The following is a 26487-nucleotide window of genomic DNA, read 5'->3' on the forward strand; positions in this document are numbered from 1 at the left end:
CAGAGGCTTACCCACTGAGCCACCTAGGTGCCCCTCAAACGTTATTCTGAAAGGCAAAAAGTAGGGTGCCTGGGTGGCTCAGTCGTTAAGTGTCTGCCTTAGGCTCAGGTCATGATCCCAGAGTCCTGAGATTGAGCCCTGCATCAGGCTCCCTGCTCAGCGGGAAGCCTGCATCTCCCTCTTCCACTCCCCTTGCTTGTGTTCCTTCTCTTGCTGTCTCTCTCTCTCTGTCAAATAAATAAATAAAATCTTTAAAAGGGGGGGGGAGTAGAGGGTAAAAAAGAGGAATCAGAACTATTATTTAGAACATTGTTACTAATTAGATGTTTTCTTCTTAGTTAAAAAGCACTGATATCCGGGAATAAATAATGCTTTTCCATAGCTATAAGTTTTATGAACTTCTATTTCAAAGCAGGGGACCTGGAGGTGCAGTCCACATTTTCATATTCCGGTCCTTGGGTCTGAGGCACAGACGCCTCCTAAAGCTATTAAGTGATCAAACCTCACAAAAAAAGTGGCAGCCTGAATCCGGAGGCAATCCTTACTTAGCAAATTGTCTTCCTTCCTGCAGGATTTTAGCTTGTGTTGGGTCTTTATCTAAAGCATCTGCCAAAAACAGCTCAGCTCCTCTCTCTCCTGTGTGACTGTGGTCAGCAAGGTGAGAAATTACCGGTGGCGGGGTGGGGGGGGGTGGGGATTAGAATTTGGAAACGGGTACTGACAGACTTGTCATCTCACTGGAAAAGATGAAGAAGGAGACAAGCAGCAATGTGGCGCAGGGAGAAGCACACTTAGGGCTGTGGAGCCTGGGAGAGAAGTGGGGCTGGGGAAATGTCCTCCCTGCAAGAGTGACCAGTCAGTCCTGGGAAGTGATAGATGATACCATCACTTTTAAAACTGGGTATGTGCAGACTGTATTTCTTCGCTTCCCCCTCAATTCCCCATCCCCAGCAGCTGCTGAAAAACCAAAGTCCCAGATAAATGCAAGGAATGCCTGCCTCCGACATTCTCTCTATGGAAGCCCAGGGCTTGCTTCTTAATCTGAAACCACTAGGCTATTAATGCTCACCATTACGCACACTTTTAACACAATTATGTAAACTGTCAACTAAGGAGTTTTTCAGAGTTTTTCAGTTTTGCTGATGTTGGTTTTAAACACGAGCAATCAGTATATCTACATTCACGGGAAGAGACTTTAATAATATTTGATTAAAGGCCACACCAACAGCAAGCAGATCCCAGTTCTAATTCCATCGTGTCTCTTCTATTTTCACGAAACACATGGTTCTCTCTGTAGCTGGTTTTAGAAGAGTGTTATTTCTGGTATGAATGATTGTATAGGTCTTTCCTATTCTTTTTTTACTTTTAGTCAGTTTTATAGTATTATAGTATTATTTTTAAAAATTGTTCTCAGAAGAATGAATGAGTTGCAAAATATAGAACTGAAAAGAACAGATAAGTAGTTTAAAAAATCACTTATTCCAGCATCCAGAGATAATCACAGTTAATATTTTAGAACATTTCCTTAGAGTCTTTTTTGCTAATTATGTTTTAACAGCTGGATCTCTCCAAATTGTTGTCTTGCCTTTGTGTTTTGTTTAATATGTTGTATTTTTTTCCATATCAGTATAAACTCTGTCAGCATGATTTCAAGTGAAGTACGTAGTGTTCTCTAATATGGAACTACCAGAAGTGATTTCCCTTTTTTAAAATATGAAAGGCCAACAATTGCTATCTTTTGCATTTAGAGCCCAGGAAGTCTCTACTTTTATATAACACATCTGGTAGAATTGCATACAAAATTGGCCTTTTAAAAAAAATTATGTATTTATTTGAGAGAGAGAATGAGCAGGGGGAGAGGCAAGGCAGAGGGAGAAGCAAGCTCCCCACTGAGCAGGAAGCCTGATGAGGGGCTCTATCCCAGGACTCTGGGATCATGACTTGAGCCAAAGGCAGATGCTTCACTGACTGAGACACCCTGACATCCTCCAAGTTGCCCTGTGTTAATGCTGGACTGCTGTCTACAACAGGGAGAATTCACGTTTTATTCCCAAGCACAAAAAAACCCAAACTGAGTGGTGGCAGGTGGCCTTCTGATCCCATTCCCACATGCTCCCTTCCTTGTGCAAGGCAAGACCCACTGAGCAGTCCCAGGTGGAAGGAGTGAGTAGCTTTATTCCACCAGCAGGTAGAGTCCATCAGCAGGCTGTGGTAGTAGACAAGGGGTCTAGACGAACAACAAGCATTTATTAAAAACCTACTGTGAGCAGCAGAGTGTTGAGTGCTAGAAACACAAAGATGAATGAGATGCAGTTTCTTCCTCATAAGGCCTGGCAATGTCAGCCTGATCCACACAAGTGGGGTTTACCTTCCCTTGCTCTGCACCCTGTCTTCATCTGGCCTGAGACCCTGAGACCCCGCCTACCCCTGGATAGCTGCCTCCCCGGAACCATCAGCCTTTGCTGAAGGTCTGGTGTAAATGCACTGACCCCAAAGTGTCGGGAACCTGTGGCTGAGACATCACACACTGCCTGAAGTCCCACTTGCATCGCCTTGCCAGCTTCTCTATGCTCAGGTCAGCTTTTGCTCCCTCCCCACTGCCCTTGGTGCTGGAGTCTCAGCATGCCTCGTAGTCAGACCTGTTGGAAACAATGAAGGCAGCTTTGTAAGAAGAGGCTTCTTTTCCATCTTCTCACATATGTCCTTGCTCCAGTAGCATCTCCTGTGGGCCCATTACACACACCACATGGCAGTAAGCCCTACAAGGGTTGATGGAGGAGTAGAGATAGGACTCAGCTGTCGGGACACTGAGAATCTAGTTGAAAACATACACGAACATGCATAGGAAACAAAAGTAAAATCATGACAACATTTCCCTCACTGACACAAAGTAAAATATGCAGGGGAAACTAAAGAACTCCCGAAGAAGCAAGTGATGAGTGAGGAAAGGCAGAGGCAGGATGGGTGAGCTTCCAAAATTGAGACACAGGATAAGTGGCTTGGAGCAAAACGTGTGTGGGCGGCATATATGTGATACCCAATGGCAAAGGGGATCAGATGGCGTTATAATTACTCATCCCACAAGATCCAAGTATTGTTGGCCTTTCCGTAGTTTAGAGTATGCACAAGCAAGTCTATTGCTTTTGTGCTGCTAAATGCTGAAGACTCTTACTATAGATACTTTACATATTCCCTAAAACAGTTCTTCCTGTTTCCCTCCACAGGCTTAATTACACAATATCAAGCTTTGTGATTTTGTAAGATAAAATTGCTGACAAATCTGAAAGGGGCCCCTGGGTGGCTCAGTGGGTTAAGCCTCTGCCTTCAGCTCAGGTCATGATCTTGGGGTCCTGGGATGGAACCCTGCATTGGGGGGGGGGTGTCTCTGCTCAGCAGGGAGCCTGCTTCCCCCTCTCTCTCTGCCTGCCTTTCTGCCTACTTGTGATCTGTCAAATAAATAAATAAAATCTTTTTCAAAAAAATCTGAAAAATGTGTGATGTTATGCTTATTTTCTCTTGTCATTGACTTGAGAGATGAAATGTTTGATAGTTTTTGAATCACAATTATGGCTGAGGTTGCTACTTTTCTACCCCAATATCTTTCTTCCTTAGTAACATGCTTTTCAGGTGGACATATTACCATGCAGAAAAAATGGCTCTATATTTCCTAGGAGCTACCCTCTCCAGTAGTTAGTTGTGACCATATGACTAAGTTCTGGGCAAACAAATACAAGCAAAAGGACTCTATGGAAATTCTGGGAAGTCTCCTTAAAAGGCAAGGTGGGTAAAAGAAAAGGAAGACGGTAGAAAAAGGAGAGGTAGATGTTCCCTTGTCTTTCTCTCACCTCTGCTTCCTGGAACTCAGAGATGATTGATGGGGATTTAGCAGCCATTCTGGAATATGAGGAATAGTTCCTCTTTCAAGGTGGACCAGAGAAGAGAGCTAGATGAATCCCATATCCCTGCTGAATTTGGGTGCTTCTTTGCCAGTCATAAATAGTATAACTCCAACAGACTTTTGTTAACTTGGAGAGAAATAAACTTTGCCTTTTAAAACCCACTTTGTTTAGGCATTAATTTTGTAAATATGCATAGAGCATATAATTCTCAATAGCAAGGACAATGTTTATGCTACATGGTCCATGCATGGTGGGTGTTCCACAATTTGTGATGATGATGATGAAATTAAAAGCAATGAAATAAAGTAGCTAAAACTGTATACTGTTATTTTTATTCAAAGATTCTGTTGTTGATGCCATCCAATATATTCATATGCTGGTGTAATCAAGGAGGTTTACATTGTTTAATAAAAATTCTTGACCTATTTAACATTTAAAAATTGCATTTTGCTTTGAGATGGAAGAAGCCTGTATCATTTATAAATGTCTTTAAGTTGGCTTGCACTGTGCTGTGAGGAATGTTTTGACCCATCTTCGGTGATGGAGAGTGTGTGAGCTCTGGGAGTCTCACCATGACTCAGGAGGAAAATGGTGGAATGATGTTAGGAAATCCATTCCACCTAAAGTGAAGGAAGGTGGCTTCTCTGTGGAAGAGATTTGAAAGCCCAACATGCAGCAAATCATGAAGGAAGTAGAAGAGATGGAGACCATGGTCAACCAACATGAATACAGTGAGAAAGTAAATGTTTGGCAACTAATGAATAATGAAGCTAAAAGTGGGCAAGAGACTCAAAGTATCCCCAAAGGTGAAATACTTTGTTTTGGTAACCCCCTTTGTCTACTTTAGTCTTCCAGAAAAAGTACAAAAATTTTTACCTCTCTATTTCCCAACATCATTTCTATACATCCCAGAAGGGATGCAAGGGTGCTCTTCCTACCACTGGGAAATTTTGTTGTTTCTTAAATTCCAAAAATTCCCTTTTTGTTCTTTTGTACCTGCCTTGGATAGCTATACTAACTTAATATCTACAAGAACTAAGTTCAGGAGAACTTTTTAAGTAAAACAAAACAAAACAAAAAAAAACCCAAATCTGCCATGAATATAGAAGCTTTGGTGTTCAGAATGAAGAAAAGCATGGTGAAATCAGCCATTTTTTCCAGTACAATTTGTCTTTGGGACAATTATGAGTGAAAAAGAGACATAGTTATGTGCAAACTAGGAAATAGGGCATATTTTTCATTTTTATTTATTTCTTATGTTTCAGGAGAACCCTCTGCCTGCCCACTTCCATTATTCAGCATTCAACTTCTTCCAAAGAATCTCTAGAAAAGGACTGGCAATTCCCCAGTAGGTGACCAGCAAGTGCTTTGCTTTGACCTTGACCCAGCCCCACCTTTCTCTTTGCTATCTGCTATCTGACTTTTTTGTTTTGTTTTGTTTTGTTTTTTGTTTTTGTTTTTTAGAAGACTCTTTTATTTAAACTCCCAAGGGTACTGGACAACATACAGTAATTGAGGACCGTGCCTTTAAATTAAATAAATGTGGTACTGTTTAATTTTCTTGATGGCTTATGGAAAGGCAGTTGGCAGGAAGAACATGGACTTTGGAGGCAGAGTTTATTTCAATTTCATTTTTGCTGCTTTACTAGTTACATCACTCTTCTCAGGTTTCTCAATCTTTCTAAGATTTGGGGTGTTTTTTTTTCCCCCATTCTGAAAAATTGGCGTAATAATAATAATATCTGTCAGGCTGTTGTCCAGCACATAGTAGGTACTTGACAATGTTAATTCCTTTTATTCTCATCCCCTCCATCACTCTTGTCCTAATGTAACCAAATTGGACCACTGAGGATTAAAATTTGATCTAACCAATTCCAACAAGCTCATCTACAATGCTTATGCATGTGTTTAAAATGAACTCTGCAAAAAACCAATTTACCTAAATTTCTCTGCATGCTTCTTTCCTCTGTTCTCAGCTCTGGCCCCACTTTGAGCTTATATATGTTCTTTGGGATCCCCCTGCAATTCTGATAGGCTGGATGTCCTGTGGAAGCTGATAGTAGACCTCATTTGTGATGTCAGAGCAGATGTCTAAATGAAGAAAAATAATAAGAACTCACTTACAGTAACCCTGAAATAATTGTTCTGAAGACAGCTTATTGATAAAGGGCTCAATTCCCTTCAAAGCCCTACAGGGCAGTCCTAAATGTCAACTTACTTTGTGAGAGGAAATTCTTTCTCTGGCACCTTGCTGAAGCTAATTTGGTTTCTCTTTGTTTTGAAAGATATTATGTGACTTTGCTGCTAAAGATTCATTATGAATTCTACATGTTTTTCATTTTTGTTGTATTTTTGTTGTTAAAGAAGGCTGAAGGGTTAAAATTCACTTGGGAGGCCTTTTTCTAGTCCTAAGGGACAGATAGTATATGTTGTTTTTACTTGGAATGTACTAGCTCTTGACCACTAAATAAAACTTAGAAGCCTCAGCATAAGTCTGATTTTCCAGGAAAAAAATTTTGTTCATTTAAAAAAAAACAAAAATTAGTAGTGGTGCTATTTCCTTTGAACTATCTATTTATAACATAAATCTTTCCAATACAGTTGAAATTCATAAATATGAAAACTTACCTACTTTTTCTCTCATTATGATTAGAGAGAAAATTATCAAAAGAATCACTCAAAAGGAAATGCAATGTAATTCTATCACTTGTAAATTCATAAAATTTAGCCACTTTGCTCACTCTCTAAGCATTACTGATCTAAAAGTAATAAGCACGGATGTGTTCATTTTTCTACAGGGACTTTCATTTTTAAATTGCTCTTTAACACAAGAGGTTGATTCATAACCCCAGGGCATTCGTGTGTGGCTTCCTTACCGGTGATACCTTCTTGGATTTATTCACAGGAAGTAATCCTCTTGAGTGGTTCAGATGATTATTTTTTAAGTTTTCTTTAAGAAATTCTTCCAGAATTCTTGTGAGATGGAAGTAAGGAAAATATTATCACTTTGCTGATAGGAAAGTCAAGGCTTGGAGATTTGTTCAAGGTCAAATAGAAAGTCATCAGCAGAGCCAGAAACGTAAATCTTAAGAATCCTCACTTGTTATTTTAGCTCTGTTAATGGACCTAATAGCTTCCCGCACCCCTTGCATCTGTAGAGTTTTGCATTGTAGGACCCTAGCAAAGATTTTTAAATTTAGAATGCTTACCAAAAAGACCATATCTTCTAAAATGTATTCATAATTATTTATTTTTATCATTGCCTTCCAATATAAAGAAGTCATAGGGCTTAATTCTATAACCCAATTAGTGGCATCACTTTCACATAAGTTGCTTAGACTATTTGGCATAGGAATATCCTAGTGGGCCCATAAATCTGTGTCCTCAATCCATATGGTCCCAAAGCAAATTATATCCCAACTTATTTGTGGCTCTAACAATATTCAGTCAATTTCCCTTCTCAGCAAACTTAAAAATTCATGCAAACCAAATTTATGCAAATCCATGTTTGTGATTTGGCCGTGGTCAGCCTCAGGAAGCAGAATTCTGTATTAATGCCACGTAGGTTGTGATTTAAACCTGAGGTTTTATGAGAGCAGTGCAACATGTGCGGTGGCATGTCCAGTGATATTTAAAGGTGCAGCAGGGATATCAGAAGGTGACACCGGGCAGATTCCCATACACATCACACATAATTCATGGTAAATCAGTGTGTGTCTAATCATAATGATGCATAGGCATTTCTGGCAATTCCTTCCTTTCTTTTTTATTGGATAACCTGCATCCTGAAAGAAGGGAATGCTGTGGATGGTTACTGCACCAGCCAGAGAAAGGTATGGGAAAAAAATGCCTAGGGATCACCTTGAGTCAATATAAGGCAACCACTAAAATGACATTTATAAAAACTAAATATCACTGGGGAAAAGCGAGTTTGGTTTAATGTTACATAAAGAAGCAGACACAAAACAATGCATGCTGACTGCAACTCTGCAAAAAATGGAAATTATGCTTGTGACCATGCAAAAAATGAGACAGTATGCACAATGAAGAGTCCTTGGGAGCAGGGTGATACTTTCTATTTTGTCCGAAGTTTCCAAGGAGGGTTTGATATACTTGTGATAAGCATGGTAAGCAGGGAGAAGGGACCCTGAGGGTGACCATCAGCCCCTAATAGGTCAGGGTAGCAAAGGGAGACTGGAGAGCTGCTTTTGGGAGGATGCCAGGATCACGAAGAGCTCAGAGGGTCAGAGGTGTTTTGGATGAAAGTCCGAAAGGTGGCAGACTATCAATCCTCACACCACTTTTCCAAATGGGCATGCAAAGAAATTGGAGATCTGCCAGCAACTTGGATAAAGTAGCTCTACTGAACAGTTCCCCAGGGACTTCAGCCCAAGAAGAAAGGTCAGCCCCTGTAGGACAGCTGCTGGAGTGACATTTTCAGAGCACAGCAATCTACTCTCATAACAGAAAGTTATTCAACAAATGCTAAAGTGACAAATTTTCTGGTTTTGGTCTGGGCATGGAATTTTTCAAAAGTGGGGAGCAGAGAGGTAACTCTAGGCACAAAATAAGGATTTAACTGACCATGAGAAGCACTTCAGAAGTGAGGACTTGAAACACATGTAGCAACCCAAATGCAGTATGTGCCTTTTACTGGTTCTCTTATAAGAGTGATTGGTACCTGGCCCCATCATTCAGCACAGTGCAGTGGCCAGTGGCTCCAGAGGTAAGCATTTCTTCTAGGACTGGGCAACTTTCCTTTTTTATGGATTTGCTTTTGGATATGTGTGTTTATAGCTATGTATTCACACATTCTCTCTCTCTCAGTCATGCACATATATATATATATATATATATATATATATATATATATATATACATACGCTCAAGAATGCTTTTTTTTTTCTTTTTGAGGGGAGAATATTTCTTTTCCAATGTATACATCTTAATTTATTTATGCTTTTCTTTAAGACATACATCTTTCCTTTACCAATAGAAAGGCTTTCTCAGATTCCACCATGTTACATTATTTTTCCTAGCACAGACAAGATAGCATTGTTACTAGTCTATCTAGCTACTGCTTCCCTAAACAATCGGGAGAGCATGAAGGAAAGATAGTGATAAACTCCTTGGACCCAGGGCTACATGTAGTGCCACACACAGTGTATCTCCTTGAGGTTGTGCAATGCAGCAGACCCATGTAGAACTCCCTATGCTTTAGTGTGCTGAAGTTCTGAAATGGGGATAATAGTACCTACATCATGGAGTTGTTGGAAGGATTAAAGGATTAAATGAGTATATATACATATATATACAAAGTGTTTACAATAGGATGTAGTACATAGTAAATGCTACATAAGTGTTTATTATTAATCTTTTAATAAAAGTGGTCTAAAATTAGAAATACTTAAGACAAAGATCAGGTTATTAAGATATATCTCTTGGTTTCCAGCATTTATACTTCCTTTTTGAAACAACCTCGGTCACAGGATTGATTACTGTGTAGATTCACTTAAATAAATGAGGCTAGGAGAGAATATTTGAAATATTAGGGACATTCAGATAAAGGACGAAGATATTTGTCTTAATTTCCTTTCTTAGGAAGTTAGGAAATGAAAGTTTAACGTTTCTACTACTAACCCTAATAGTAAGGTTAGGAAATGAAAGTTTAATATTTCTACTAAAATCATAACTGACCTTTTCTTGACCCCACAATTCAAATAGTCTAAAACAGTGCTTCTCAAACTACAGTGTGCATAGAAATCCCCTGGAAAGCTTGTTAAAGCTAAGGATTTCTAGGTCCCACTCTCAGAAATGCTGATTCAGTCTGGGACTTAGAATATAAATTTTTAACAAGTTCCACGTGATGCTGATACTGCTCATCTGTGAACCTCTCTTTGAGTAGCTCAGCTCCAAAAAACGACTTTGGCCATTGTTCCTAAATCCCAAGTCCTGTCCTGGGAATATACTGAATGCTAGGAAAACTCTGGAACTCTTTCAGGACCATGACTAGGGAAATAATGCACATCTTAGACCAAATGGTCCCTGGAAGTACTCGGTTCCAGCTCAGCTCAGAACTGGCACCGTAAATGCCTACTGACAGAAGGTCTACACTATACTGTTGGCTTCTTAACGGCCATGGGGATGTTTATGTCACCTCTGCGTCCCAGCATCTGGCAGACACCTAGCTAGAAATAAACCACCAGGAAGTCTCTGTAAAATAAATGAGTGAACCAAAAGGTTAGATCATTTCCACTGAAATATGTATATATTTTAAAGCAGCATCCCTTATATCTTCTTCCAGAAGTTATCTTATCAAGTTACCTCATAGTAGAGAAAAATAAGACAATGTAATTTTGCTTATAAAGTTTACCTTGGAACCAAATTTTAAACATATGTTTCTGTGTTTAATTGTGTCCCATGAGTACTGAAAGGTAAATGTGGCCAACATCCCCTGAGCTGGCTCTGTTCTGTTCCCCTGCCTATCACACAAGGGGAAGGGACCTTGGGAAGAGGGCGGAATCAAGCCCCCAATTTTTCAGAACCACAAAAGGTAGAAATGTACTAAACACAATTAAACATTTTCCCCTAAAACAAAGCCCCAGAAAATACATAGCAAAATTGTTTAGATGCCAAATTTCTATAAACAAAAGATTCTGAGGTTTTTCTGTTTCTCCATTTGCTCCCTCTTCTCTCCAGGGACAGGCTTTACTTTTGTTTTTCATTTTTTTCCCTCTTTTATCCCCACCCCAACATTTCTAGGACTTCAGAAGTCCTTATCTACAGAGCCAAAAAAAAAAAACCTTATGCTTTTCTGATTGAGGGGAAAGCCTCAATCAGAACCATGAGGAGGCCGCCTTCCCCCAAATCTAGACCCTTTCACTCTTGTGAGACATATCAGAAGATTTGTGATACTGATTCTATACATATACACATATGCAGGGCAGAGGCAAAAAGGGAAGAACATAATGCATTTGGGGTGCTTCAAGTTGTTCAGTATGAATGGGGTGTGGAGTGGAGATGTCCCTGAATGAGGATAACAGAGTAGTCAGAGACTGAACCAAGTATGGCCTGGAAGTCCAACTGAAGAGTTTGCATTAATTACTTGGGAGATAGTGAGAAGCAACTGTTCTCCCCAGTCTTGGGTGCCTACCACCTATAGGCTGCACTAAGCCAAACGGCACTGGAGTCCATGGGACCTATCTTATATGGTTACTGTGGTTCATAGACCCACAGAGAGATGATTTTAAATCAAGTTCCTTGGAGTTTGGGTGGAAGGATAAAATTGTTCATCCTGTTAGTGAAAAACAAATGCTTTCTTTCTCCTTTCTTTCTTTCTTTCTTTTTTTTTTTTTATAAAAGCAAAGTTTCTAAGCTTTTCCTTCTTTAGCATAAAATTGAAGAGTAAGGCTGTTCATGGGCATCAGTTTGTTTTATTCTGTACTAAACAACTTGATTAAAAAAAATCCATCAACTGATGCACCATCACTCAGTAATTATTTTTCAGAAACAATTCCCATAATTCACAAAAATTAATGCATCAATTTTGGGGTCATGTTTAAGTTTAAAAATAGAAGTCGAGAGTCTAGGGAAGTGACAGTTGGACAGCCTTTGACTGGAAGAAAATGACCTCCATGCTTAGTGTTTTTCTACAACAGGAATTCATTAATTATTCACAAATTATACAAATGAGATAATTTGGTCAGAAAAAAAGTGATGAATGAATGTTTTTTTCTATTCAGAACATTCAACACAAAGCCGAGATGGTACATTCTCTCACCATTTCTTTAATAAGTCACTTATTCATATATTTCAAGAATGAGATCATTTGGCCAAAAAAAAAATACGATGGTGAAGAATAAATAACAATTGTATTGAATGATCATTTGTGTACGCATGTGTTTTTCCTAGAATCATGAGATAGGAAGGAAGTGGTACTCACTATGATGGGGGTAGACCATGTGAAAAATTAATGACTTAAAATGGAAATGACAGAATTGCAGAGTTGTTTTGGAGAGAGGGAAGGAAGCAGTGGAGCATTAAAAAAAAAAAAAAGGCAGGTATGCAAGAACTGCGTTTCTGTCAAAGCTTATAAATGCAGCGTCAGAATAAGAGACACATTCCAGAGGCAGGAATCTGAGAGTGGGGCTGAGCAGAAAGGACGAGACAGGGTACTGGAAGGCCTGGATGGGAGAGAAACAAAAGCACAAGTACAGAAATGACGAGCTTGGGGCAATGGCAGAGCATAGGCACCTGGATCCAAAGTCAGAAGGGGAGTAAGAGAAAGTTAAGCTCTTCACTCTCTCGGCTATTTTAAGTTTTTGAAATAAGAAAAAAAAATTATTTGGGTCTGGTCTGTCTGTTCCTTTGTTATCTTTATTTATCAGATTTTGAATATGTAATATAAATCATTGCAGTATAGATATTTCCACCCACAACTGGTGTTCCAACCCCTTATGCCAATAGCCGCTGGTGCACCCAGTAATCAGTGAGTTTACCTGTGGGGTTCGCTGGGCCAAATGCTGGCTGCGCATTTCAAAGGGGATGGACTTCGAAGTTAGGTGGAGAACCATGGACATGGGCACAATCCTCACAGCTAACTGAAAGGGGGATGATAAACTGATTCAGGTGGAGGAGACCACTCCGGACCTCAAGACACTGCCTGCTGCAGCATGCAAGAAACATTTTGCTAATCTAGTTAGGAATGTTTTAGGAGATACAAATTCCACTTTTGTACACCGATTCATACTAGGAAGTTGTCACAAAGTTGTAGGAACCTCTTTGTGAGGTAGGAAGCATCTCGGATAAACATCCTTTCACAAAAATCTATCAGATAAATGTAACAGATTAAGCTGTGCACTTGAAATACACACCTCTTGAGTGATTTTTCTGGCTTGCCTGATATATTTAGCTGACCAGCAGGAGGGAATATAGAAGAAAGGATAGCAGCTTAATTTAGAAATGCAGTTATAGGAATAGATGAATGACCCCAAGACTAGGGGCTGCACACCTGACTTCTAATATTTCCTATGATATAAAATAACCTGGTGACATAGTCAAGCTACCTCCCTACTCTGAAACTCATTTAACTTATTTTGATGGAATGAGACCAATATAATTAAATTTCTTAGCAGCAGCACCCTTTCATTGAACAAAGCCTATCTGTACACCTAGCAGCTGATTTCCTCTCTAAGGGGCAGTGCCTCATCATAGATAGTGTCACCCTCCCCTCCCCAATTCACAATGTCCAGAACCAGTCCTGCAGAACATAGTCTGAAAGCCACAGGATTCGATTTTCTGAAGTTCCTAACAGCTCTGATGTCCGTCATTCTCCCAGGGATCAGATGAACCTACTTAAAATACCACCAGAAACACCACCAGAAAACCAAAACAAAACCAGAAACAAGCCCATAAAAGCACAGCAAATCTTCCACAGTGAAAGGCTGAATGGTTTCTTTTCAAGTTGTATTCCAAACAGCCGAGTCCTCTTTTAAATATTACCATCTCTGGCCACTATTTTCATATATCACATCATTTTTACACTCAGCATGTCAGCTCATGTCATTTCAATTTTGCATTTATTTTCTCACTGACTAAACATGCTACCAGCACTTTTTCCCATTAGATTCAAAAGAAAAAAAAAGGGGGGGCAATTTGAAAATAACATTGGTATTTTTCCAACTTGAATTTTTTTTTATCTCATGTCACATGTAATGAACATAGGCTGTACATCAATACTTTAAAATAAAGATATGTGGTACATGCATATTTGTTGAACTTGAGGTGGTAATTTAGGGTCTCTCTCTTGGTGATTATAGTTTTCAATCGACCCCTGTGATTTTTCATGATTATTTAGAAAACTGGGGAAGATGGACTGGTCGAGGAAAGCTGGTGCATGCTATTCGGCTAAGCTGGTACTCACTGAGATGCAAGGAAAGAGGGCAAGAAAAGGTGGTAAAAGTCCTGAATAGGAGGAAATATCAGTTTCAGAGAGGCTGGTTAATTTTCCTAAGGTAATAACACTATCATGTGACCATACCAGTTTATTCAGATTTAATTCAGATTCCTATCTGTGAAAGACTTGCTTTTACCACCGTTTAAGGACACTGTTATATCTAACGTCCAATGCTTGCAGTGGCCGAGGAGCCAGCACTGCTGAAAACACACTAAATCAATTACCTCAATGGCATCTTCCAGAAGGCATGCAGAATACTAGCAATGCAGCAGGAAAAAGCAAAGTGAACATGCGGTGCAACAAGCAGCCGGACATTTGGGAAGCAGGAGGTGCCGGTGGGGAGAACACGAGAACAGGCAGCGATGACCCGGACAAGGCTCTCCAGAGGGGCACCCCATTTGAACCTCATGACAGATATCTGAGCCAGATGGTGTCATTCCATTTTCTAGATGAAGAAATGGCAACTCAGAGAACGGAAATTGCTCACTCTAGTGTCTTCTGCTTCGTAAGTGGCAAAGTGGAGACTACAAAGTAGGGTGACACCACCTACTTCAGGTCTCTCTTGCTTGTCTCTGGGTCGCTCTGTAAGTAGTGACTGTCTAGACCTTCTGCCGTTCTATCTTCACATCTCTGTAACACGTCAGAAGCCTTTGAAATGAAGCTATTAGGTCTACTCTTTTTGCTTTTCAGAAGTCAGAAGTGAGGCTTGGAATTGGTACTACTGAATTGAAATGCACGAACTTAAACAAACACAAAAAAATTCACCATCGTGAGTTTACAAGGAAAAGATAAAGCTATTTCCCATTATCGTGCTTCCCTCACTCCTGCCAAATTACGAGTAACTCAGAACTATTTTTTTTTATTTCTTGAAAAAATAAGGAAATATTTAGCAATAAAACACAGGGTGATCATGCTTATATTCCAGTAATTTTTCTATTTAACCTAGTGGAAAAACTTGCCCCCTTCCTTGTGCAATATTTATGATGATCAATGGCTTTGCAGCCGAGATAGCATTGATTGGACCACAGCAGAGACTCTTTGTTTACTACAATGTTGATTTCAGATACATAGCACATTTGAATGGCTTCAGTCTCTCTCATCACAAATAAACATGTCTTATTTTCGTCGAACCGTTCCTCATCTATCAATCTTGCCTAGGGAACATACTAAGGACCCCCATGTCTGCTCTGAGAGGAGCGAGGACAACCATACCTGCCTCGTCCATTCAGTGTCTCAGAGTATCCAGAGTATTCAGAATCTCCAGGCTCACCGGACGGTCTTTTCTCTGCAACTCTAAGGGGTTTCTGTTCTTGCTGACTAATACAGTCACCAAGAAGGTACTCCAGGAGAATATTACACATGACACCAAGAGACAGGGTCTCGTGCTTTATAAATATTCTCAGAGGTAAAAAGGATCTGAATTATCTTTAAATTTAAGTCACCATATTGATATGGCAAAGAAAGCACTGGCCAGATGGTGCTGAGTATAACGCAGTGACACATAACATCCCCATCACTTTACTAGTTATGAGTCTAAGACTCATGTCTGCTGCTTAGATGGGGATATGACCACACTCTCTGTTAATACCAGAGGGAAGTCAGGTATCTGGCCCCCCGCTCATCGTTTTTCTCCTTCTTCCATTTTTATTCCATGATGGCCTGTACCTTCCTCCTCAGGATTCATTCGGACAATGGCCACTACGAGAGAATCACAATCCCATTCAGATGCTTCTGTGTTATTGAAAACACAAGGAGGTGGTTATACTTTGCTTCTTTTTTTCTTTCAAGAAAAATCACAGAAATTCTAGTTTCCATTGCCTTCTGCTCAGGTTTCTATAAATTTAAAAGGACACTCTCAGACAGGTTTTGGGCTAAGAAAGGTATGTGTTGTTTCTCTCCATGGTGCTTTTTATGTCTCCTCCCTGAGGAAGCTTTGTAGGGAAGGGAAGAGGGACTGGATGTTAACAACCTTTTAGCTCTAATTCTGTATACATTTACTTTGAAGGCATTTCTCTTCTGTCAGAGCCATGGGGCCAAGAGGGAAGTAAATAGTTAAGGAGTGTTTATGGAAAAGGTTATCCCTGTGGAGATTCAATAAATAAATATCAGTCAATGATGATGCTTCCAGTATATAGTTATTTTATATACTTAGAACACCAGAGCAAAACTGCTTAAGACTCACCTATGGGATGACCAGTAATGGGCAACTGTGGGAGCTATGTGTAGTTATAGAAAGAGCATTGGACTGAACGTCAGGAGGGAAGGTTGGCTTCCAGGGTTCTTTCTGTACCTAACCAGGACTCAGGACAACTCGATTCACCTTTCTAGATCTCAATATTGCTCTTTGCTAAATTGGGGTTGTGGGGTAGTAGGGACTGAATGTTTGTCTCCCTTCCCCACAAATTCATATATTGAAGCCTCCACACCCAGTGTGATTGTATTTGGAGACAGGGCCTGTGAGAAGATGGTAAAGGTTAAGTGAATCAGTAAGGGTAGAGCCCCGATAAGAGGAAGAGATGCCAGAGCTTTTCTCCTTGCCATATGAGAACACAGTGAGAAGATGGCTATCTATAAACCCAGAAGAGATCTTTCTTTAGAAACTGGCCATACCAGCACCTTGATCTTGGACTTCCCAGCCTCCAGAACAACGAGAAATGTCTGTTGTTTAAGCCATCCAGGCTATGACAGTTCATATGGTGGGTGAAACAGACTAATACAGTTATTATGACTTGCTAATTAAAAATGGCATAATGATTTACAGTTTCTAAAGCACTTTTACAGATTTATCTTCTCAGAGAAACTCTGGGAAATGGCAGGAGCAGAATATTATTTCACAAAAAGAAACACCTCAGACCAATTCAAGGTCACAAGGGTGTGGGGTAGAATTTAGTCAAACTACAAATCTGGGTCTTGAAAGGCACCTCTGGGTATAAATGGCTATGGTTTTCTTGTTTTCAGCATCATTTTGTTGTACATCTATGAATTCTAGTTTTTAGATTTCCAGGTAATGCTTAGTTGAAGAATATAGAATTTATCACAAGTCATGTATATTTTTTTCCCTTCAGAACTATAATAATTTTTTCCTTTGACCCAGTGGTTCTCAAAGTATGGTCTGGGACCAGCAGTGGGAGCTAAGGACTTAGAAATGCAAATTCTTGTGACCTACCCCTGACCTACAGAATCAGAAATTCTAGGGGTGGCCCTCTTCTTGCCCCCAAACCCATGTTCTAACAAGCCCTCCAGGGGATTCTGAGGCTGCTAGAATTTGAGAACCAATGCTCTGGTCTCTGTACACTTGTTCCCCTTGTAACTGGCTGACATTTGACACCTCCCCACCTCAATGCACTGAAGGATATGCAGCTGCAACTCTGAGTCCTATAATCAACTGGATTCATGACATACTCTGAAAACCACTTTTGAAATGTTTGAACCTATGAGCATATCATTCATATAATTATGATAGTCCATAACTTTGCGTTACCCTTTGTTACATACATCCTTGAAGTTAACTGAAATTTGAAAACATTTTAGAAGAAAAGTCATCTTGGTCCAGTGTATCATAAACCTTGAACCAAGCTGACTCTATTCTAATTAAAAATAGTAATTTAAAATAGAATGAACTTATTATTTTAAGTAGAAAATATTTTTAAACCCTTACTCAAGGCCCTTGACCATTTACTTGCCTACTCCCATCCCTAAAATCTCAGAAAGCTTCAAAAGGAAATGAATTTGTACATGAAATCTATTCCTAAACAAGATCTACACCCTCCAATCAAGAAAAAACATTTTAATGAATAATAAAAATGATCTGAAATATACTTAGAATTTCTCTTTTAATATTTATTTTGGAAAGCCTAACACATAATTTATTAATTATATATATTTGTGATAATTATATATAACATTGTATAATTATATAACATAAATAATGAAATATATATATTTATGTAAAATAGGGCATAGAGGCATTAAAATTTTAATCTAATGTTTCCTTTGATAGCTTTCCTATGCTCGAAGTTTGAAAACTCTAGGGATTTCTGGTGGAAAATATGGATTCCAATGCCAATGTCATATGCCTATATTTAAATTACTCTGTGTGTGTGTGTATGTGTTGTTATACATGACACCAGTAATTTTAGGACTTTAGCATGAATCTATGAATTCTCTAGAATATTTTCATACAAATTGTAAATCAATTTTGCCAATAACATTTGACACAGAGAGAAGCACAGTATTGCCTTTTAAGATAAAACCTTACATATTTCCAAAATCACTTTTTCTCATGTAGAAATAACATAGAAATCACCTTTTACCCCATTGAATGGAGCGGCAGGGAGAACAAAATCGACATACTCTGTGCTGCTTCTGATATTAATCTGCTTACGTAAGCAAAATTCTCAACTTTCTGTGGAAATACACGTCTTGCAAATCACGCGATGGATAAAACAGCATATAGCTTGCACAGCATTGGAGTGCAACAGTTTCTGGATGACCGATTTAATGAAATTAGTAGACTTCTGCCCAGCACAGCACAGCACAGCACTATTTTATCTATCTTCTTTAGATTTTCTTTTGGCAGCACTTACTGAAAAAGCTATTTGCAATTATATGAAGATTGACTAACAAACATCTACCATGTTTCTAAAAAGACATGGAAAGAATAAATCGAACATAAAGATTCCTCCCCAAATATATAATATCTATGAAACTAGGCAATAGTAAATGAATGGGTTTTACACACATAAACACAACACAATTTTAATGATGCTCTCTGAAGCATAGAAAGGATTTTTTTGTAGTATTATCAAGACTAGTTAGAGTGTTATCCTAAATATTTTACTTTGAGGTATCAACACTGTCATTGTTTCAACCTAGGATTTGCTCACAACATCACCAGCAAGTAAAGCTTCCCCCAAAGGAAGGACTAGTCTTACTGCCAACAGCAAACATGAAAGCCAACTCATATTCATAATGATTCGTCTTTTAAAACGTGTTTTGACATGAATGACTCAGCAAAGCTGGGTCACTGCCAACTGATGCCAACTGGTGCCGTGGCACTGGGGGAAACATGATGAACTACAGAGGCAAATGATGACTGGGCGAGTCAAATCCTCCCACCTTTGATCCAGGTAAGAAAAGCCTTATTTTCTGCAACAGAAGGAAAGTTGGTTCTCTTAACAGTTAATAAAATGTGTTTGGGGACAACAACATAAATGTTGTGAAAGCTACCATGAGACAATAGAAATGACTCTCTTGGGCTTTCCACTCCAAAGATCTCAGTGTATACTTTTATGGTATTCTGTAACCCCAAATTTAGTTATAACAAACAGAAAAGCTTTAGAAAAAACAAAACAAAACAAGCAACCGTTGAGGGTAGGATGATACTAAGAAAGTACAAAAAAGAGTAAATGTTTAACTTCTACATGATTAAGGAAAAAATTTAAAAAATAACTTTTCATTTTAATAGAGAAATGGATAGGTATGTGTGTTCTCATAATATACTCAATTGTATTTTACTAGTTCATTCACTGGGTGGCTCCCATCCTTCAGTGAGAATGCCAGGCTAGAGATAGGATCTTGTGCTCTAAGTAATTAATATGGCATAGTTAAAATGATAGCTAAAAGGCCAGCAGAGTGCTCCAGTTCCAGCTCCTCTGATCTTATTAACTAAACTGACAATTGGCACTAAGTAGAAATACAGGGCCAAATTCCTCGCCAACCTCTGCCCCCTGCCCCCCAGTTCACTCAGGAGCAGGCGAGTGAAGATAAGGCAAGAAAAAAGAATTCAAAGACAATTTGAGTGGATACTGTAAGATCAACCTGTTTTGTACCTCTGGAGAGATGCTTTGTTTGGTGAGTTTCCCCCAGAAGACCGCTTCAGTTACCTCAGTATTTCAGACCTGAGAAGCAAGTCTCCAACTCAATTTCTTCTGATCGCTCTCTTCTGATGGTTATTTTTCTTTTTTTCAGAAATATACACAATGGCTCCTTTAATGCAATCGTCACGACGCAAAACAAACGATTACGAGATTGTCTAAATTCCACTTGCTTTCCTGTAACTTGCTGATTGCTTTCTTTCTAACCTCTTCATCTACGCAGACTCCTTTGAATTATTTCTCAGTCTCCATCTGAGCTTACATCACCCTCAGACTCGGGTACACATTAAATAGATGTGCAGTTGTCTCCTTGATAATTAACAAAGACGTTAAGAGCCAATGCCAATTCAGTGGCATTAGTTGGATACTTTCCATTACCTGATATCATTGTTTATAGTCTATTAAGCAGTTTTCATTCCACCTTATGGACCCATATAAAATCCAAGCTAGCTGTTTCTCAAATTACAGGCAGTATTGAAGAACATTAAGTAGCTTTTTCTTTTTATATTTTGTAAATAATCTCTAAATTTATTGCCGATATTCTGATAAATTGGGCAATACATATGTTTCCAGCTTCCCAGTTTTTTCTTTTAGTCTTTTACCCCCTCCCCTTAAAGCATACTCATTGTTTTACACTAACGTTAGCTTTCTCACTTTCAAAATAACGTATGTTCTGATTCTTGTTTAAATTTCTTTTTTTCCTAAACAAATTATCATTGTATTGATTCATTTTCCACTGGGGAATGTAATTTTCCAAAAGTTCTATTATCTAGTTCTGCTTAATTTTCATCGTTCTTATATACAGAACATGCGTGTTGACAGCATGCACAAGTCAGTGGATCAGAGGGATCATTTGGGGAGGCTTAGCTGCTCTCAAAATCTATCTCGTTATGTACGCCTCTGCCAGACAGGCTAACACAGCCACAAGTGCAGGGCTGAACACTCAAAGGGCTTCGGCTGTCAAAGATCTACAGTGCAACAGCAGAAAATGTACGTAAGCATTCACTTACCTGCTTTTGATCAACAATTATTTCGAGGTCTTCATCACTGCTTAGTTTTCCATATCCTTTTTCTTTACTTTTCTTGTGAAAGAATAATTTTAAATGATCATTTAGTTTCTCTCCATTAATAAGGTTAACTCCCACTTAATTCTTTTTCAAGATAAAAGTCTTAACCTTATTCACTAGTCATAATATATCATTCTTCATGTCAGTCTCTCACGGACAACAGCAAATGTTTTGTTGTTAAATTGCGGGCTTATAATTAACTCATCAAGTATTTCTGCTTAGCTCCTCCCATTCAAATTATACCTTTAATGCTGTTCTGAATATTATGTTTTTTTTTTCAATTCTGTAGTTTCAAAACAGATTCTTTAATACTTTGAGATAGATAAACAATTCCCTTAAGGGTCCCAGCCCATTTTCCTTAAAGACTGAAACTGCACTTAGTAGTTACAGTATGCTTAAGACTTCACTAGTAAATGTTTATTTTAATCCCTTTTATATTTTAAAGAATAAGACAAGCATTATGCAACTCAGATAATGAATCTTCAGATTTTCTACATTTGCTTATAAATGATGAAAACTAACACTGGAAAAACTAATTCAAATAATTTTTAAAAGATGAGTAAAATAATTTTCAAAATTAGGTAGTTTGAAAAATTGGAAGAATACAGACCATTTAAAAAAAAAAAAAGCACTTCATTGCATTTTGTCTTTTATTTCCCATCCCCATGACCAAACCTCAGCTACCTTCCCCATAGCAAAAACTGTAAAGTTAGGAAAGGTCATAGATCATTTTAACCATTTCACCATTGTGCTACAGGAGAAAGATAATACGTCTGAGTCTTTCTTTCTCCTAATGTGCTGGCTGATAGGAATACCAGAAATGACAGATTCCTTCTTCATAATTTCAGAAATCATAGCACCTCTGTAGAGGACCAGTAAGAAAAGGAAAATAAAATTCACTACATAGTTAGCTGTAATCCAAGGTTATTATTAAAACAAAAACAAAAAACAATCCTTGCTTTAAGTATTAAATACATCGAGGAGAATTAAGGGAAGTAAGAAGAATTTTTTTGCATCTATTATGCCATATTAGGATCCCCATCTCATCGAGGGAAAAACTGTATCCTCCAGTGAACATGGTATCAATCTTCTTTACCCTGTGGGACACAATTCTTATCTGCTTTTCCCCTTCCTCCCCAATAAATATACCTCCTATTTTTGTGTTGATTTTTTTTCTGTAATAAAGAGAATTCTGAATCTTCAAGTGTTCAGATGCATAAATAAAATTGAATTCTCATTCATATATTAATGAATTTGGCCACCTAGAACAGAACAGATGGCCACAGGATTTCTATTCTTCTTCCTCTCCTCATTTGAGGTTCCATTTCAGGATTGATGGAAAACAAAAAGAACAGAGTTGGTTTCAATCAAGCTGACTTCCTTCCTATCACTTTGTTTTTTATCCTCTTAGTCTACTGGTTGCCATAAGATATTGTCCAGAGACCCTCTAATGCAAAACATTCAGAAATGCCTTTCCAAATATTGATCTGTATACGTACCAAGTAGCTCATTTGCATGACCCGATTTCTGGACAAAAGGACATTAAGTAGAGATGGAATGTGGGTCCTTCCATCCATTTCACTGTCAGACATCCCAGAATTCTTTGCACCAGCGGCAGTGGTTTCATTGCCAGAACTTGCTGACCAAGGAACCACAGATCTTGTCCCGCAACAGTATTTATAATGTATGGCAATAACTGAAGTATCCCTGAATCATTGTCTTGACTTTGTAAACATTGTGAAATTTTTGGCTAGCAGAAAAAAACCACTGAAAGTAAAATTTCTTCCTTTCTAACTAATTTTCATTGTCATACTTCTAGGTTCCCTGGAGGCTGGTCTAGTTTAATGCTTTTGAAAACACTCCATCTATTATTAATTATATACCTTTTTATATTTCATCCTTCGCATATGGACCCTTCAGCCTCTTTCTCATAAAAGCACTCAATTTTCCCTTTGTAATGCCCCACCCCAGGATTTCTAAGTGATGTACAAATCACTGCTAACTGGCATAACAATGTCGGCATTCACCGAGCACAATTCAAGACTGCAATTCTACCACTACCAAATTCCACCTTTCCAATTTAATCCCAACTCCCTAGCTGATTTAGGAGTGTATTTTCCTGGGAAGAGGCTAGGTCAGGGAAGGAGATTATATGCACAACTACTCTAAGAAGAAGTTGGCATTTTCCAAGAGTGGGAGGAGGTGTTTCGAGCTCTGATTTTGTATTTAAGCCCCAGTCTCCAAACAGCACACAACTCTACACAGAGTCAGAAGACTTACAGCTTTACTCTAGAGTTAAGCAATATTTTCTAGTTCACCCCATAACCCCAGAGGGATTAATCCTTTTCTAAGCCATAATGGTTATTCGCTCACTTACTGCTTATTTCTAGTGCGAGCATAATCCTCTTTCAAGCACACAGCTTCCCACTTGGACTGCTCAGATCTGCCAGCCCAGGCAGAGATCTTCAGCTCTCTTCCCTCCTCCCAGCCAGGAATCCCTGTCTTCTATCTATGCACTTTTGTCAAGCCCAAAAAGCAACTCCATAGCTTCTGCGTGGCCTTTCCCATTAGCCAAAGGACAGAGCTAGAAGGAGAAAGCAAGCTAACCTCTCCACTGCCCAAGCGTGAAGGAGGCAGGGCTTCTGTGGGAGGAGAAGCCAGAGGGTAGTCACTTCCTGTGCCCCTCCCACCTCCCCCTGGCAGGCAGGGGCGCTGAGGTTTTCAACTGAGGCAGTAAGTTCAGGCCCTCTCCACCTCAGCCTTAGCACCGTGCCTGCTAAGGCTGCCTGGTCGGTTCTGTGCACTGCTCACCTACATGCAGCTGAGAAGAGAGCGTCAGTGTTGGAGCTAAAATGGTGAGGACTTTGAGGTGGGAGAAGTGAGGGAAGAGAAGCCCTCACTCCTTACGAGAAGCGTCCAATGTCAAACCCTAAATGCAGTATGTCCCATCTTCCCCACACCATTCTGAATCACTTCTGAGTAACTGCAAGGAGATCTATTTAGTTCTTTGTTAGTGCTGATAACTTTTTTTTTTTTAATACCACTGAATCAGATCTAGAGGTTTCTCAAGAATATTGACTAAGAATGGAATATATGAAAGAAATTTTCAAAAGGAAAAGAAACATTATTTAGTTAGTTGCACAAATTAGCCTCAGTTGCAATAGAACAATAACGTAAATAAATACAAAGGTGAAAGATTATGTATAAAAATGCAAACCGGTGCCAGCTACTGTGGAAAATATTATGGAGATTCCCCCAAAAGTTAAAAATAGAATTCCCCTATGATCTAGCAATTGCACTGCTAGATATTTACCCAAAAGATACAAAAACACTGATTTGAAGGGATATATACACCCTGATGTTTATAGCAGCATTATCAACAATAGCTAAATTATGGAAAGAGCCCAAATGTCCATCAACTGATGAATGGATACAGAAGATGTGGTATATATGCATGTAGATATATATATATCTACATGCATATATATATATATATGAATGAAATCTTGCCATTTGCAATGATGTGGATGGAGCTAGAGAGTATTTTGCCAAGCAAAGTCGGAGAAAGACACATACCATACAATTTCACTCATATGTGGAATTTAAGAAACAAAAAAAATGAGCATGGGGAAGAAAAAGTGAGAGGCAAACCAAGAAACAGACTCTTAACTATAGAGAACAAACTGACGGTTATCAGAGGGGAAGGGGATAGGGGCGGGTTAACAGGTGATGGGGATTAAAGAGGGCACATGTGATGAGCACCAGGTGTTGTATGGAGGGGCTGAATCACTAAATTGTACACCTGAAACTAATATTATTACACTGTATGTTAACTAACTAGAATTTAAATTTTAAAAATTACATATAAATATGAAAAATATTTTTACTATTATTTATTTAATGATGAATAGTAGACCTGAATTTAGTAAAAACAAATGTTACACAAAGAGTATACCATAGAGACAAAAGAAACAAAGACTTCCCTACTCTTTCTGTGCTTGTCAGTATTCAACTCTTCTTATCTTCCTTGTCGTCCATCCCTTCTTCACCACCTTCTTCCCACAGCCTGCAAAACTGCTCAGTTTGCCTCATTTTAAAAGATGACTTCCTCACATCTTCTTTCCCCTAAAGACATTTGTTTAATTTATCTCTTCACTGTCAAACTTGAAAGAGTGGTCTATGCTTCCAAGCAGGCTCCTTCCTTTCTCTTCATTTTTAAGGCAATTACAATCAGTTTGCAATTTCCTGTAATTGTATTCACAGTCGCCAATGGACTTCTAATTATCAGATTCTCTAGCAGTCCAGTTTTAGAGGTAATAGCATGAATTAGCCCCCAAAGCAATTTGTGATTGACCACAGGTGTCAAGATGAATGTAAATATTGCATCTTTCTGTGGTGAAGTTTGCATTATTTTAAAAAGCCTCTCTGCTGTTATTTACACTATTACAGCTATTAAATGGTGTTGCCACCAACTGAATAGAGTCTCGGTGAGAAGGAGGAGGATTGGGAGAAGAGATAATGTGCTGAAAAGATATGTGCTGAGTTTGTGATGTTTTTGGAACGTTCATCCGAGTGGAAAGATCCAGTTGGTCTTTTGGATATAAGCGTCTAAATCTCAGAAGAGAGGTGAGAGCAGGGCATAAAGATTTCAGGGGATATCTAAAATTGCAGGAGCAGGTGAGCTCATTAAAAAAGAAAACAAAAGAGATAAGGACTAACTCCAGCAGGAGTTATTGTTACTGGAGAATTGTTACTTTTAAAGAATGGGTCAAAGAAAAGAACCCATTGAAGGAGGCTGAATACGGGTGGTTTTATGTGTAAGAGGAGAACCAGGAGGACGCAGTCAAAGAAAAAGGAGCCCTCAACAGTGTCAAATGCTGATGAAAGGTTAAGTAAGAAGGTACCCTGCAAACTTCCATTGTGTTGGGCATGCTGGCAGCCATCAAAGACCTTACGAAGAGAATTACTGGAACCAAAATTAGAGTAATTTATGGACTACCCTGGTACTAAGGGAGTAAAGATACTGGGAAAGGTCTTCTTTTCCCTTACAAAAGCTTGAATGAAAAGACAAAGAGGGAAACATGTATTAAGATGGCAGATCTCCTGTTAAGTGTTCTCCCACAGTTTAAAAAAAGGGTGGGAGGGAAGAGAGAAGGGAATGAGGACAAATAGAGGGGAAGAATACTGGGAAAATTGTAGTCCTCCCCAACCCCCACCCCACTGGCTTGTGTAAAGGTCCTGAATACTTTTATAGTTCATGAGGCAACTGGTGAAGAAAGTGAAACTGGAGATGCCAGAGAATGAGGGGGTAGAATTCATGAGGCAAGAAAGTGAGAACAAAAGCCTTTTGGAGAAAAACTGCATGCTTCTCTTTGAAAATTTACAATTATAGGATATTTATTTATAGAAGAAAAATCTGTAAGGATATGTACCAAATATTAAAAGCACTTTTCTCTGGGAAATGGAATTATGCATGATTTATGTGTTCTCTTTATACTTGGGAGTACTCTTTGAAATAAGAATGAATTTCTTTCATAATAAAAAAGAAAATAAACAAAGTGTGATTGCTTGGGAGATCCATAAAATTGCCATAGAAAAGACCCATATAAGTCTCCTTTGCAGAAAATGACTGGGTCAGGACTTTACCCTTTCTTTATTACGTTTCTGCAGGAATAAAAACTTGTTTTTAA

At 38.8% G+C, this 26487-nt stretch overlaps 1 protein-coding gene across 6 annotated transcripts in view; it reads right to left on the reverse strand.

Annotated features, from left to right (window-relative positions):
* Positions 1-26487, reverse strand: part of PEX5L (peroxisomal biogenesis factor 5 like) — a 225736-nt gene that overhangs the window by 147173 nt on the left and 52076 nt on the right. For 2 of the 6 annotated variants that reach the window (XM_004756641.3, XM_004756640.3), the window contains exons 1-2: positions 22297-23388; positions 20741-20812 (exon numbers count right to left, since the gene is read on the reverse strand). The exons of 3 other annotated variants lie outside the window; for them this stretch is intronic. In XM_004756641.3, the coding sequence (XP_004756698.1) occupies positions 20741-20812; positions 22297-22389 (165 nt within the window). In that variant the 5' untranslated portion in view covers positions 22390-23388. Of the gene's footprint in view, positions 1-20740; positions 20813-22296; positions 23392-26487 lie in introns of those variants that run through there. One more of the 6 variants, XM_045088655.1, reaches the window with a different exon arrangement.

Source organism: Mustela putorius, unplaced genomic scaffold (assembly GCF_011764305.1).
Source record: "Mustela putorius furo isolate JIRA1106 unplaced genomic scaffold, ASM1176430v1.1 tig00003834_pilon_pilon_pilon, whole genome shotgun sequence".
Classification (NCBI taxonomy): domain Eukaryota; kingdom Metazoa; phylum Chordata; class Mammalia; order Carnivora; family Mustelidae; genus Mustela; species Mustela putorius.